We start from the raw sequence: 13,180 nt of genomic DNA, 5'->3' as shown, positions 1-13,180 counted from the left end.
CATCGGAGGCAACACAGGCGGAAGGGGCTTCTGACAAACATTCTTCCGACACCCCCGCACTGCATGCTAATGGTAAATAATTCAAATGTGCGAGGGGAAATAAAACGGGTAGCATCGAAAAATGATCTTTACTTATCATTTCAATGTTGGTGGGGATTGCAGCTGGTTGATTAGAGTACAAAACATTTGTTTATTTTCCGTACGCCAATTATCGTTCCCTTTTTATTAACATTTACATGAACAGCCACAATTGTGAAATATAGTAGCAAACTATTCAGTGTAAACAGGTAACACAGGAGCATATTTTTACTGTAAATTTGTAGATTTGTGATTATCTACTAATGTGGCTTGTGTTGCTATTTTCTATTGTCTTACATGCATTATTCACATACTGTCGGGAGGTCAAATTGGGTAATTATGTAGTAGGGATTGGTTTTTTGGGGGGTTGGTGCCACTACTAAAGCCCTTTTATATCCCAAATTATAGTAATTCAGTGTAAATAAAAAAAAACTAAAAAAAAACCTGTTGGCCAAAATGTGTACTGCACGAATAAGTCTCTTTATAGATAGTAAAGAGGCATGTAAAATGTTGATTGAAAGTTTTATAAATGAAGCAGAATGCCTATCAAATATGTATTTTGTACATTGTATTAAATATTCCTGTACATTTTTCATCAAGTGCGATGTCATAAAAAGCTATTTTTTCTTAATAAAATATTTTTGGGAGGAATATTCTGTTCTTGTTGGGTATTTTATTTTAAGCAACATTTTTTCTTAATCCCGAAAATGTGCTTTAAAGCTTCGATCTTTAAAATCAAGACTTTTTTTTTCCCTGTTCATCGCTTCAAAAATTTCAAAGCTTACTTTTTTTGTAGTGATTTCATATGCTGTGTTTTCTTTCATTATTTATTATTTTACTATTAGGTCAGAAAAGGCATTTCACCATAGTTGAGTTTCAGTTTTGCCTGTTGGACTCAAGTTTGCAGAGTGAGAAGAAAAAGAACGGTATGTAATATGGTGAGGAATCAAATTTGGTTATTTATAACACACTTTTTAATATATTTATTCATTTATATATGTATTTAGTTGTTTATTTATTTATTGACTTATTAATTCACTATTTATGTCTAAAATGTCTTTTTCTGTGTCTGTATTCTCACCCTCTTGCTACTATGACAATGAAATTTCCCAAATACGGAATGAAGAAAATTATCTAATCTAATCTAAGATAAATTCAGTTACTCTATTCTCTCAAATTGCTCCTTTTAGCTTTAGGGTTTTATTCTTTTAATGTATTCTTGCTTTGAATCATTATTCTTATTAATGCACTGTTGCACTCCCCTTCGAATGAACATTCATTATTAACAATTGTTTCCAGGGGTGCTGGAGCCTATCCCAGCTAACTAACATGTAGGTAAGTAACATATTTCCATAATCCTCCATGCAGTGTATTTTTGTGAAAAGTTCCATCCTAATCTCATAAACCCAATTTTTGCTCTTTGACTCATCGACTGACAAAATTGGCAAAAAATAGGGCACTTTTTTAACATTAAATTTTGAGTATGTTATCACTGATTGGCAACAAAATCACCACCACAAGATCAATATTTGTATGTCATTTATTTTCTCTGATAAAGCCATACACACTTAAGCATGAGATCAAACTGTGGACAAATTTACACGTTTATTCTTTCCCCAGCCAGCGTTTCAAATCCTAGCGGCACACTGGCGGAAGGAAATTTTCAGACTTTTAATCGCGTTCCACAGGGGGAGTTGTTGTTTCCTCGAATAGAGCGGAATTTTGCGCAAGGTCTTTCTTCGCGGCCCGACGCTTACTCAACCGCATCATCCCAAATATTCCAGTCTGTAACGCTTGATCCCTTCGGAGCAAAGAGGCATCCTCGCCGTCAAGCATGTGCGCGACAATATTATTAGTAGCGGTGGTTACAAAAAGTAGCAGAGGTGAAGTGGTTTAGCGGCGACCCCGAAAATGCGGAGAATCGCGTGCCGACCTCGGTGATGATTGGCAGATTGTCTATGAATACAGTGGTACCTCAAGATACGAGCTTAATGAGCTCGTATGTCGATTTTCTCGTAACTCAAACGAACGTTTCCCATTGAAATGAACTAAAAACAAATGAATTCGTTCCAACCCTCTGAAAAAACACCAAAAACAGGATATTGGAATGGAAAAAACATTTTTATTTGTTCTAATTTGCCATTTATTAACAAAGTAACAAATAACTAATGGTTTAATATTACAAAAATTTGTTTAATAGTACTAAAATTACAGATTTCGCAGAGGGGAGGGAGAGACTGACTTTTTGCACGGCAACACGCTCGTAATATAACATAAACAAATTTGAATGAACTTGGATTACGATGCAGACACACTCAGAAATTAGTTTAATCTAACCTAACACTAACCTTAATTCTAATTTTGTATTAAAGTTTGATACCTTTCTTCTCCCGGGTTGGCTTTATATGCCCCGCCTCCACACTGACTTTCACTATCAATAGGCTGTTTGTTTTTGTATTCCCTTCAAAATATTCAGAAAATGATGCACACACATGTCCTCACAATAGGATAACGCACGACCACTTGCCAACGAGAAGTAGTATATCCTCCTCTCGTATTAGCGATCGCTCCGCCAATGGGGGCTAACGGGGGAAAAAACACTGAAAAATGCAATGCTCCGCCCAGTGCTCGCAGGGACATTACAAAGAGGGAGTTGCGACCAGAGAGCCAGTGGCCATGATGTTCTTATATCAAAATTTGTCTCGTATCTCAAGATAAATATTTGCCCGAAATTTTACTCGTATCTCAAATTGCTCGTATGTTGGGCCACTCATATGTCGAGGTACCACTGTATTAAGATGGGTGTCTGAAAGTGTCATTCATCTGTCTGTACTACAGCACTTATTGGAAAAGCAACGACGTGAAAAGAAGGTAAAATACAACAACAGCTTAACGAGCAACCCATTTTCCGTGAGAACAAAAGTGGGCGTCTTTGTGTATATTTTGTTGAAAAGGCTTTTAAGAAAATGGACAAACATGCATTCACTTGGGGTCGTATCATGTATATACAGTGTTATATACAAAGCGGATTAGAGCTTTTAACTTGAAAGGGTTGAGGCTTTCTTAATGGCTAATGCTAATAAAATACAAGGCGGAATATACGAAGATTGTTTTTTTTCTGCTAAGAAATGCTCCTAATCAAAATACCACATTCTTTTCCCCCCTATATTGATGAGGAATATTTTTATTTATGAATAAAAGCACTATTAAGATGTTAATAGAGACATTGACAAATGTAAACGCTTCCTGTTTTTTTGCCACAGATGCTTCAATCTGTTTTGATTAGCTTGCTAGCATTCTTGCAAAAGCATTCTTCCTTCAGGAAACGCTACGCGTAAGTACACAATTACGTTTTGTCCTCAAGGGTCGCGAGGGGTGCTGGAGCCTATCCCAGCTAACTAGTACGGGCACCAGATGGGGGCGTGACCGGACAATTCACCGAAAGACGTTTCGTCGACGGACGTTTGGCCAACGGACAGTTCGCCGAAAAGGGATTCGCGCACTCGCCCCACCCCCGGATCGTGTGTGTACATGTTTTTCAACCTCGGCCTGCGGGCCATATACGGCCCATTACATAATATTCATTTAGGAATAACAAGGGCATGTACTGCCCCCCGCTGGACATATTTCTAAATACAAGTATGTATTACAATGTGCTGCCAATTTTTTATTAATTCAAAGATTAATCTCAACATTTTCTATGCTGGTGTAAGTTTTCTGGAGGAGGATTTCTGGATTTACAATTTCATTACAGTAGTTCTTACTGTTACTACTACTTTATTTTCTCTATTTCTTCTGTCACGTACTGTTCTGCGTGATCTCCAAATGGCTACTACTTTAAACGCAAGGATAAAATAAAAAATATAAAAAATTGGCAGCACATTGTAGTACATACTTGTATTTAGAAATATGTCCAGCGGGGGGCAGTACATGCCCTTGTTATTCCTAAATGAATATTATGTAATGGGCCGTATATGGCCCGCGGGCCGAGGTTGAAAAACATGTACACACACAATCCGGGGTTGGGGCGAGTGCCCGAATCCCGTTTCGGCGAACTGTCCGTCGGCCAAACGTCCGTCGGCGAATCGTCCGAGTACCGGTGGGGGGGACACCTTTGAATCAGTAGCCAACCAATCACGGGGACTAAAAAATCACGCTCTCGAAAATTTTGTGTTGAACGCATGTTTTTGGGATGTGAGAAGAAACCGGAGTACCCGGAGAAAACTCACGCAAGCCTGGGGAGAACATGCAAACTCCACACAGTGACCCTTGACCCCACAACTGTGTGGCAGACGCGCCACCCACTCAAGCCAAGTATTAAATAAAATTAAATTTAATAGGGGGAAGCGGGTGTCAGCTTTTCCTGGTGAAAAACCACGAAGCCACGTAAGTGGAGACAAAAGTCCTGGTAAACCATGCTTTACATTTATGAGATTGTGTGTTTGGCACTACGTGGGGAGTGTCGCTTCTCTGCGCATTGTACTCTGCAATTTCGATCGGCTTTTTCTTTTTTCAAATGTAATCAGATTACAGCGCACAGCTGGGCTCGTTGGAGCAGTCATTGTCGCTATGGTTACTGTCCACGTCCCGCTTCCTCAGCTCTTTGACGGCGAGATGCCGATCGCCGCCGGCGGGGTGGCCGTGCCGGGCGGCGGCGGCGGCGGTGGGGGAAAGGCGCTCGTCGTGCCCGTGAACCAGATTGCTCTTGGTGTCATCCGGCACCTGGAAGTTGTCATACGGGTTACCGGTGGCCACGTCGCCCTCGGCTACTACCTGCAGGTAGGCGCGAGCGCGGTGGTGCCGCGCCCCTTCTTCGTCGCTGAAATCGATGACTCGGCATTCGTAGGTGCCTTCGTCGGACGATTTGACGCGGGAGAGGCGGAGCTTGTGAGAGATGTTGCTTCCTACGACCTTTACCACCTGAGAAAAGGAAAAATATTTGGACAAATATGGACATTTTTTACAGCGGTTACTACTCTGGCTATTTATTAGGGGTGTCCCGATCTGATCTTTTTTGCATGTGAATTGAACTTACGCTTATCTTTGTCGCATCCTTTGGTATCTCCTCCTCCGGTGACACCTGGGAGTGGAAAAAAAAAAAGGAATTTGTTTTCCACAAAAAGGGCAAGTCTGATCTTGGATGGATATGATAAAGTTGACGGTACACGGTCGCTTGGTCGCCGGTCTTTTGGTCGCCGATCTTTTGGTCGCCCGGAAGGTAAGTGATAATTTAAATCGTTGTTCAAATTCCCTAAATACAAACTGTGAATGACTATTTAGTCATACTTAATGCCCTAGTAATTATTAGGCTAAAGAAAAGCTCCAAATTTCCCGGAATTTTATTGTTTTTTTGTTGGAGAACTTGTTAAGACCCTGACTGACTGACGTAGCTTCTTAAAGGGACAACGCATGTAAATACAAACTCTTATACGCTCACACGTCGGCTCAGTGAAACTGCTCATGGCCATTGTTGGCTTTTATTGATGCGTAGACCGTGTTGTTTTACCCTGTTTTGTCGCCGGTCGTTTGGTCGTCGGTCTTTTGGTCGCCCGTTGTCGCGGTCCGGGCGACCAAAAGACCGCGACCAATCGACCGCACACGAAAGTTGACTGTCATACAGGTTATTTTTTTTCTGGCTGTTGTGTTGATGTTACCTCATTGGTTTTCCACGGCTGTCTGTCCGTCCAGTCTACGTGATTCCGAATGTACCACCACTGGATTTCCAAAGAGTAGGAGGGCATCCCGGCTCCCCTGAACGAGCAGGCCATTTCCACGTCTTGACCCCTCTGCGCAGTCACATCGTGAGGCACCTCCGTAAACATGGCTGGAGACATGGAGGTAAACACATGCTTTATAGTTAGTGCACTATTTACGCAATTAAGGACAAGAGGCCTTCGAAAGGACTTACTATAATTTCCCATCGGCCCAGTGACATTCATGACGAGATGGAGAGCCTTCTTTTATTGTGGATAAAAGATAGTTCCAATTCGAAAGCCGCGGTGGGATTTATCAAGACATTTGCCTCGATTATCACCCAGGAAAGTTACAACCAAGTGGCAAGAGTATTCAGATTTTGTAGAAAAGAGGCACCCTGACAACTGGCGAGTGGTCGCGCGTTATCGTATTGTGATGACATTGGTGTGCGTCATTTTCCAAATATTTTGAAGGGAAGGCAAAAACAAACAACTCTTGATGCGTTCGTTTTGAAGACTCCGGCTGAACGTGCGGGTGGAGTCAACCCGTAGAATAAAGGTAAAAAACATCAAAACAAAATTAGAATTCAGTTTTGTGTAAAGTTACATTAAACGTATGTTTGAGTGTGTCTGGGTATATTAATCCAAGTTAATTTAAATTTGTTTTTTCCGTTACGAGTGCGTTATCGTAGAAAGATACCCCCCTCCCCAATTTTAGTTATATTAAACACATTTTAGTACTATTAAACCACTAGTTATGTGTTACTTTGTTAATAGATGGCGAATTAGAAGAAAAAACATTTTTTCCAATCCAATATCCCTTTTTTGGTGTTTTTTTCAGAGGGTTAGAACAAATTAATTTGTTTTTAGTTCATTTCAATGGGAAACGTTCGCTCGAGTTACGAGAAGCTCGACATACGATCTCAGTCTCGGAACGGATTAAGATCGTATGTCGAGGTACCACTGTACTTTTCATAGGCTTGCTGATTTATGGGAACATTTTTGGGTGAGGCCCATAGACACTGCAGCAGTCAATTTCAGGGCTATACTGTTCAAATTGTGAGGCAGATTTGCTAACCACTTTTTCACAGTGTAAGCAAAACCAATGAAAAGGGGAAAAAATTAATTTGATTTGATCTCTTTGCATTCCAACATGGTATCTGTGTCAGGGCGGATCTTAAATTAGTTTCATATATAAGTGGCATAGGATTATATTAGTGGTAGTGGTGGTAGAACGGACGTTTGGTGGAACGGACGTTTGGTCGACCGGACGTTTGGTCGACCGGACGTTTGGTCGACCGGACGTTTGGTCGACCGGACGTTTGGTCGACCGGACGTTTGGTCGACCGGACGTTTGGTCGACCGGACGTTTGGTCGACCGGACGTTTGGTCGACCGGACGTTTGGTCGACCGGACGTTTGGTCGACCGGACGTTTGGTCGACCGGACGTTTGGTCACCGGGTTGTTACTGTTGAAACCAGCTCTCAAAATTATAATCGAGAGAGTTTAATATCTAAATATCTAATATCAAAATATCAACAGTAAACTGTCATAATTTGACAGCAAGCGAACCCGGCGACCAAACGTCCGGGGACCAAACGTCTTTCGACCAAACGTCCGGTCACGGTGTTATACATCCAGTAGATGGAGCTGGAGTAGTAGTGGTTAGGAGTTGTGTTATACGTCAACTAGATGGAGCTGTGCTAAAGGGAATTTCATACAATGATTAACCAATAATGATCCGCATACAAGGCGCACCAGTTTATAGGGCGCACTGCCAGCTTTTGAGAAAATTCAAGTCTTTTACTTGCGCCTTATACTGCAGAAAATATGGTGCTCAATTATGTGATGTACGGTATAATCATTTTAAAAGTGTGTGCTCACAGTAACTATCCAATATTGCATACTATTGATGTTATTCAGAGCACAGAAGCTGTTATTGAGCAATCTGAAAGCGAAACGTGACTGCATCTGTCACATTAAACACTTGCCGTCTTTGTATAGAAAACTAGAGAGCTGCAGCGTGTGGCAGACGCACACTATTCATAGAGACAAAGGACACATAAATAACAAACCAACCCCGTATAAAGACGCAAGAATCAACAAACCCCGCAAAGCAAACAAGCTGGTGCGTATCGAACTGACGCGTGAAAAAACTCCCGACATTCACAGATCTATTTTTACTCGTCTTAACACTCCGTTTTCTCTATATAAATACAAAAAGGCATCTTTAAAGAGCTATTTAATCATGTACATTTATATTTAAAAGCATGGTGAATCAGTGGACTCGCAGTCTGGAGATTTAGAGTGAAATATCCATTTTAACAGTCCACACTTGGGTTACTTAAAAAGTGAAAGACTGGCATTAGCAAACAAACAAAAATGCTTGTAAGAGTGTTAATGATTTTTCCTGCGCCAAATCCCTTAAAAAGACCATTAAAGAGCCTCGTGTCCAATGTTTTCCTGTACATGGATCAAATGTGCTTGTGTTTGTCACCCGCGAGACGCAAAATGTCGCCACCTCGATTGATTTAACATGACTGAGCTAGCAACAAAAGCCTCCCCGTTCTTATTGATAATATTCAAAGCTGCATGGGTCACTGGTGTGCGAGAGATAGCGCCAGTGAAATTGCTTCCGGCACTGATAATCCGTCTTCTTCCCACTTAGCTATGAAGTCCGTAACACAAATATCAATGTAGGGTGCCTTTGAGGATTGCCCGAATCTTCCTGTTGATGAAATATCGGCCACAGTTCAAATGGAATAAAAATTAATCTAAATGTTCACCCAAAGCGCTATTTGTAATGGGCAAAATTAGATAACACTATCCTCTTTGTACTCACTCTCATTTATCATGGGAGAATAAACATGCCAGATGTGTAGACGTTCTCCAATAAATACTAGTGGTTAGCAGGATGTACTGCCCCTATTAGGAATAGCACATACATTGGTACCTCGAGATACGAGCTTAATTCGTTCCGGACTGAGCTCGTATGTCGATTTACTCGTAACTCAACGGCAACACGCTTGTAACATAACATAAACAAATTTAAATGAACTTGGATTACGATGCAGACGCACTCAAAAATAAATTTAATATAACTTTACACTAAACTTAATTCTAATTTTGTTTTAAATTTTGATACCTTTCTTCTCCCGGGTTGGCTCTATTTGCCCCGCCTCCAACCTGACTATCAAATGCAACCTATCGAGGGTTGTTTGCTTTTGTCTTCCCTTCAAAATATTCCAAATATGATGCACACAAATGTTCTTACAATAGAATAACGCACGACCACTTGCCAACGAGAAGTAGTATATACTCCTCTCGTATTAGCGATTGCTCCGCCATTCACACTGACTAACGGGGGAAAAGAAAACACTGAAAAACAATGCAACGCTGTATACAAATGTAATTTAGTGTTCAAAAAGTCTTGTTTCAAACTTGAGTCTTAAAAAAGAGAGGGTCGTCTTATATTCGGGCCAATACGTTATGTATGCAGAATAAGAGCAAAGCATATAAGAACAATTTTTATTAAGCCATTAAAATGACGCCACAACATCGAACCAAACAAAAAGACCTTGTTCATTCCATATCCCTTTTGATATTTCGTAACTGGGACAAACTATCATCTATATCGGAACAATAATTTTCATATCAGTGTTTCGTAACCTGAAATTACACCAGGTTCAAGCATTTGTAAGTAGAGGTACCACTGTACAAAATGAACATTTTAATGTCAATAATAGCATCCACACTATCTATCGCATTGATTCAAGGCTTTCCCGGGGCAAGTCCAGGTTATCTAATGTTGTATCTCTTTACTAAAAATCATTCTCTAACGTCCAGAGTGCCACCACGGAGAACTTATAAGGCGCCTTCAAGCGTTGTCGTTATCTCCAAGACAAACCGAAGACGGCTCGCGGCCGCCGGCTACCGATCAATGCTCCAAATCGTCCGAGTCGAGTCATTTAGCAGAGGAAGAAGAAGGGTGGGCCGCACGCCGCAAGAAAGATTCATGAGGTTGAGGATAAAATGAATACTAACCTGAAAAGCAAACATTGAATTTTGGGGCCGGGGAAATATTCATCCTGACTTAGAACGGCTAAAAGAAGACAAATGTCAACATTCCGGTAGAATTGGAAACTAGAAAGAAAAAAATACTGTAGTTTTATGTTGGTTAGCTCATTTGTTAATTAGTAACATACTAGGCTTCATTCGTACAAACATACTATACGAGTCTGTTTGTAAAATATATGCTCAATTGGTCTATCAATGATAAAAAGTTTATTTTTTGGGGGGTGGAGAAATAAAAAGTTTATTTTTGGGGGTGGAGAAATAAAAAGTTTATTTTTTGGGGTGGAAAAATGCCTTTAATTTAACAAATCAAAAGTTGGAGTAAGTAATGTCATGAGCCGCTGCACCCGTGCGCGCCGCCATCTTGGATCGTCAATTCAAGAGACTCTGACCAATTTAATTATTATGTAATACATAAGCTCCAGTATTTGTATTCAATCAATAAATGCTGCTATGAAGTAGATTTTACCCAATTTTTGTCATTGATTTATTGATTATTTTTTGTGTCGCAGCTGTAGCTGCAGTAGAGGTTTTATAGCCATAAAATATATGCTCAATTGGTCTATCAATGATAAAAAGTTTATTTTTTGGGGGGGTGGAAAAATAAAACGTTTATTTTTGGGGGTGGAAAAATAAAAAGTTTATTTTTTTGAATGGAAAAATGCCTTTAATTTAACAAATCAAAAGTTGGGGTAAGTAATGTAATGAGCCACTGCGCCCGTGTGCGCCGCCATCTTGGATCTTCGATTCAAGAGACTGACCAATTTGATCATTATGTATTGAATGAGTCATTATTATTATTATATATTTGTACATATTTGACGTAAGCAGTTACATTTAACCTACTAGGTGAAATATTTCAGGAAAAAATCATTCTTTTGAATATAAGAGCATAAATAAAAAATGATGACATTGATCAAAATGTTGTGCTTTGATTGCATTCCACTTAATATTGCTTCACCACCAATCCAGATCGATGCATACTATTTTATTTGTATTTTTGAGGGCTCATCTTTAAGATTTATGCTTTTTGGGTGCATAATAATATTGTAATGGGCTGTCGTATTGTACTACTAACATGAATGTGCATCATTTCGGGTGGGATTGTTGACGTTTTTCATATTTCAGTCTTTTTCTCACATTGATTTTCATCCAAGTTTCAAATGTTACTAATGCAAAATGATCTTCTCTGTATTTCTTTCATGCAGCAGCTGGGAATACTGCTGATGCTGCTCATCGTACCCTGCTGATACACAACGCTTCACACATGGAAAATAATCTCCTCAGCTTCCAAAATAACATTGAGAAAGATGCCCCACCACTGGTAATTACAATCAATCCACACTACTGTTTAGGCATCCTAATGCACATTACTACTACAAAAATCATTTGCTTGTGTGTGTGTGTGTGTGTGTGTGTGTTTTAGAGGTGCGCTATTTCAATTTCCCTTCGGCTAAATCAAACTATCCCTCCATTGCAATGCTTAATTTAATTAATAATTGCAAATGATAGCTTCCACAAACACGACCAAATGCCTTCCTGCTCAATTATAATGTGCATTAAAGTAATGAGAAGTGATACGCATTGTCAAACACATTGTGTCAAAAATTGCTAATTGGATTTATAATTAGACAAGCACTGAATCACACTGAGAACGCTGTTTAATGTTTTGGACTAGCATGTCGCTACTATATAAAGAAACCAGCTGCACCTGAAGCACTATTTGACATGACATTTTTCATGACTATTTATCTATGTTAGCAACTACCGTATTTTCACGACTATACAGCGCATGGTATTTTTAGCCGCAGTGTCAGTAACGAGTGCTATTTCTGTATTTTACACACACAAAGGACGCACCGTTTTTATAGACGCAGCCAGGCATGGCAAAACATGCACCAGCTTAAACATGCACGCTACACCCACACGCTAAAAACACGTTTTTAAAAAGGCAATGGAAGCAAAACTGAGTTCGGTTGTACTTTATTTAGCCATTTTGTACTCGCGTCATCATTTCATTTTCGTGACTTGGTCGCAAAAGTGACGGCAAGCCGTGAAAAAAGCCATCTGGTCGCTTGACATACGCCTCACGTAGCCTTAATCTCATGTTGCAGTTCGATATTCATCCATATATAATATATACATATATATAGTTCGCATTCTAGCTTTGAATGCTGTGTTGATGCCAACATCTAGCGTTAGGATTTCTTTTGTAAATACAGCCAAAATGACAGTGAGGACCAAATTAGTGTGTTCGCCGTCATACTGGGTGTATTGACAAAAGAACTATATATCCCAGCAGTCACTGCGCAGTACTTTTTCTGCGGGGAAAAATAGTAGAGTCGGGGGCTGCTTGCCGTAGTTGTGAGAGCTGTAGAGGATTGTGTACCCTATCGACTGATTTATTTGATTTTATCGTGATAACAATTTTAGTATTGGTCCATATATAAAGCGCACTGGATTATAAGGCGCCCTGTCTATTTTGGAGAAAATTTAAGACTTAAGTGCGCCTTATAGTCGTGAAAATACGGTATATTGGTGGTAGTGGTGGTATTAGTAGTTGGAATAGTAGGGGATTGTGTTATACATCCACTAGATGGAGCTGGTAGTAGTAGTAGTGGTTAGTCGTAAAAATACGGTACTTATTATGTTGACTACTTATTTATTTATTACTTATTTAATAATAATTTTATTATCATTATTGTTTATTGATTATTTATCTGTTCATTTGTTTGCTTGTTGTTCAGAAAAATCATCGTACTTGGAATTTATGAGATACTGTATAAATTAATTGCTGTATTGCACATTCCTAAAGGTTACCTGGACGTAGACAAATTCAAAAAGGAAGTCATGTGAGCATTACAATCAGGAAGTGTGTCCGTAGGGGTCTCGTTTGACGTCCCTAGGTAAGATGGCGGCGCCCTCAGCGAGCAATGGCAGCCACAAGTAAGTGAGTTTTTTCACGTTCTATGCATGATTTGTTTTATTTTTTTCTTGATATTTCATTCATAGACGTCAAAATAAATTTTGTTTAGTGTTTTATCTGTTTATCTTTTTTCAATTTTGAAATAAATGACCATATCGGGCGCATTGTCTTACGTTATGGCCTTTCGTCTTTGTCAATTCTAATTTATGCGCATATAAGCCGTACCCTTGATTTAGTCTTCATTTTTTGGGGCGACAAATACAGTGTATATGTGAGAAAATACGGTAATTATTATTTTTTCCATCAGTATTCCTTCCACGTTTCAAAAACAGCCACGCTATTCAGACAAAAATATCCGCAGGTGCGAATCCGAGCGCGAACTGTCGCTTGCTGTGTCGTTTCGCCTCTC

At 39.7% G+C, this 13,180-nt stretch overlaps 1 protein-coding gene across 1 annotated transcript in view; it reads right to left on the bottom strand.

Annotated features, from left to right (window-relative positions):
- Window positions 1-4,162: 4,162 nt before the first annotated feature.
- The window catches only part of vstm2la (V-set and transmembrane domain containing 2 like a), a 47,255-nt gene continuing 38,237 nt past the window's right edge, over window positions 4,163-13,180 (bottom strand). Inside the window, exons 2-4 of the mRNA XM_077614010.1 lie at window positions 5,733-5,902; window positions 5,114-5,158; window positions 4,163-4,998 (exon numbers count right to left, since the gene is read on the bottom strand). Of these exons, the coding sequence (XP_077470136.1) occupies window positions 4,606-4,998; window positions 5,114-5,158; window positions 5,733-5,902 (608 nt within the window). The 3' untranslated portion in view covers window positions 4,163-4,605. The remainder of the gene's footprint in view (window positions 4,999-5,113; window positions 5,159-5,732; window positions 5,903-13,180) is intronic.

The sequence above is a fragment of the Stigmatopora argus genome, chromosome 1 (assembly GCF_051989625.1).
Source record: "Stigmatopora argus isolate UIUO_Sarg chromosome 1, RoL_Sarg_1.0, whole genome shotgun sequence".
In the NCBI taxonomy this organism is placed as follows: domain Eukaryota; kingdom Metazoa; phylum Chordata; class Actinopteri; order Syngnathiformes; family Syngnathidae; genus Stigmatopora; species Stigmatopora argus.
The sequence above is the reverse complement of the archived record's forward strand: the minus strand, read 5'-3'. Positions and strand labels throughout refer to the sequence as shown.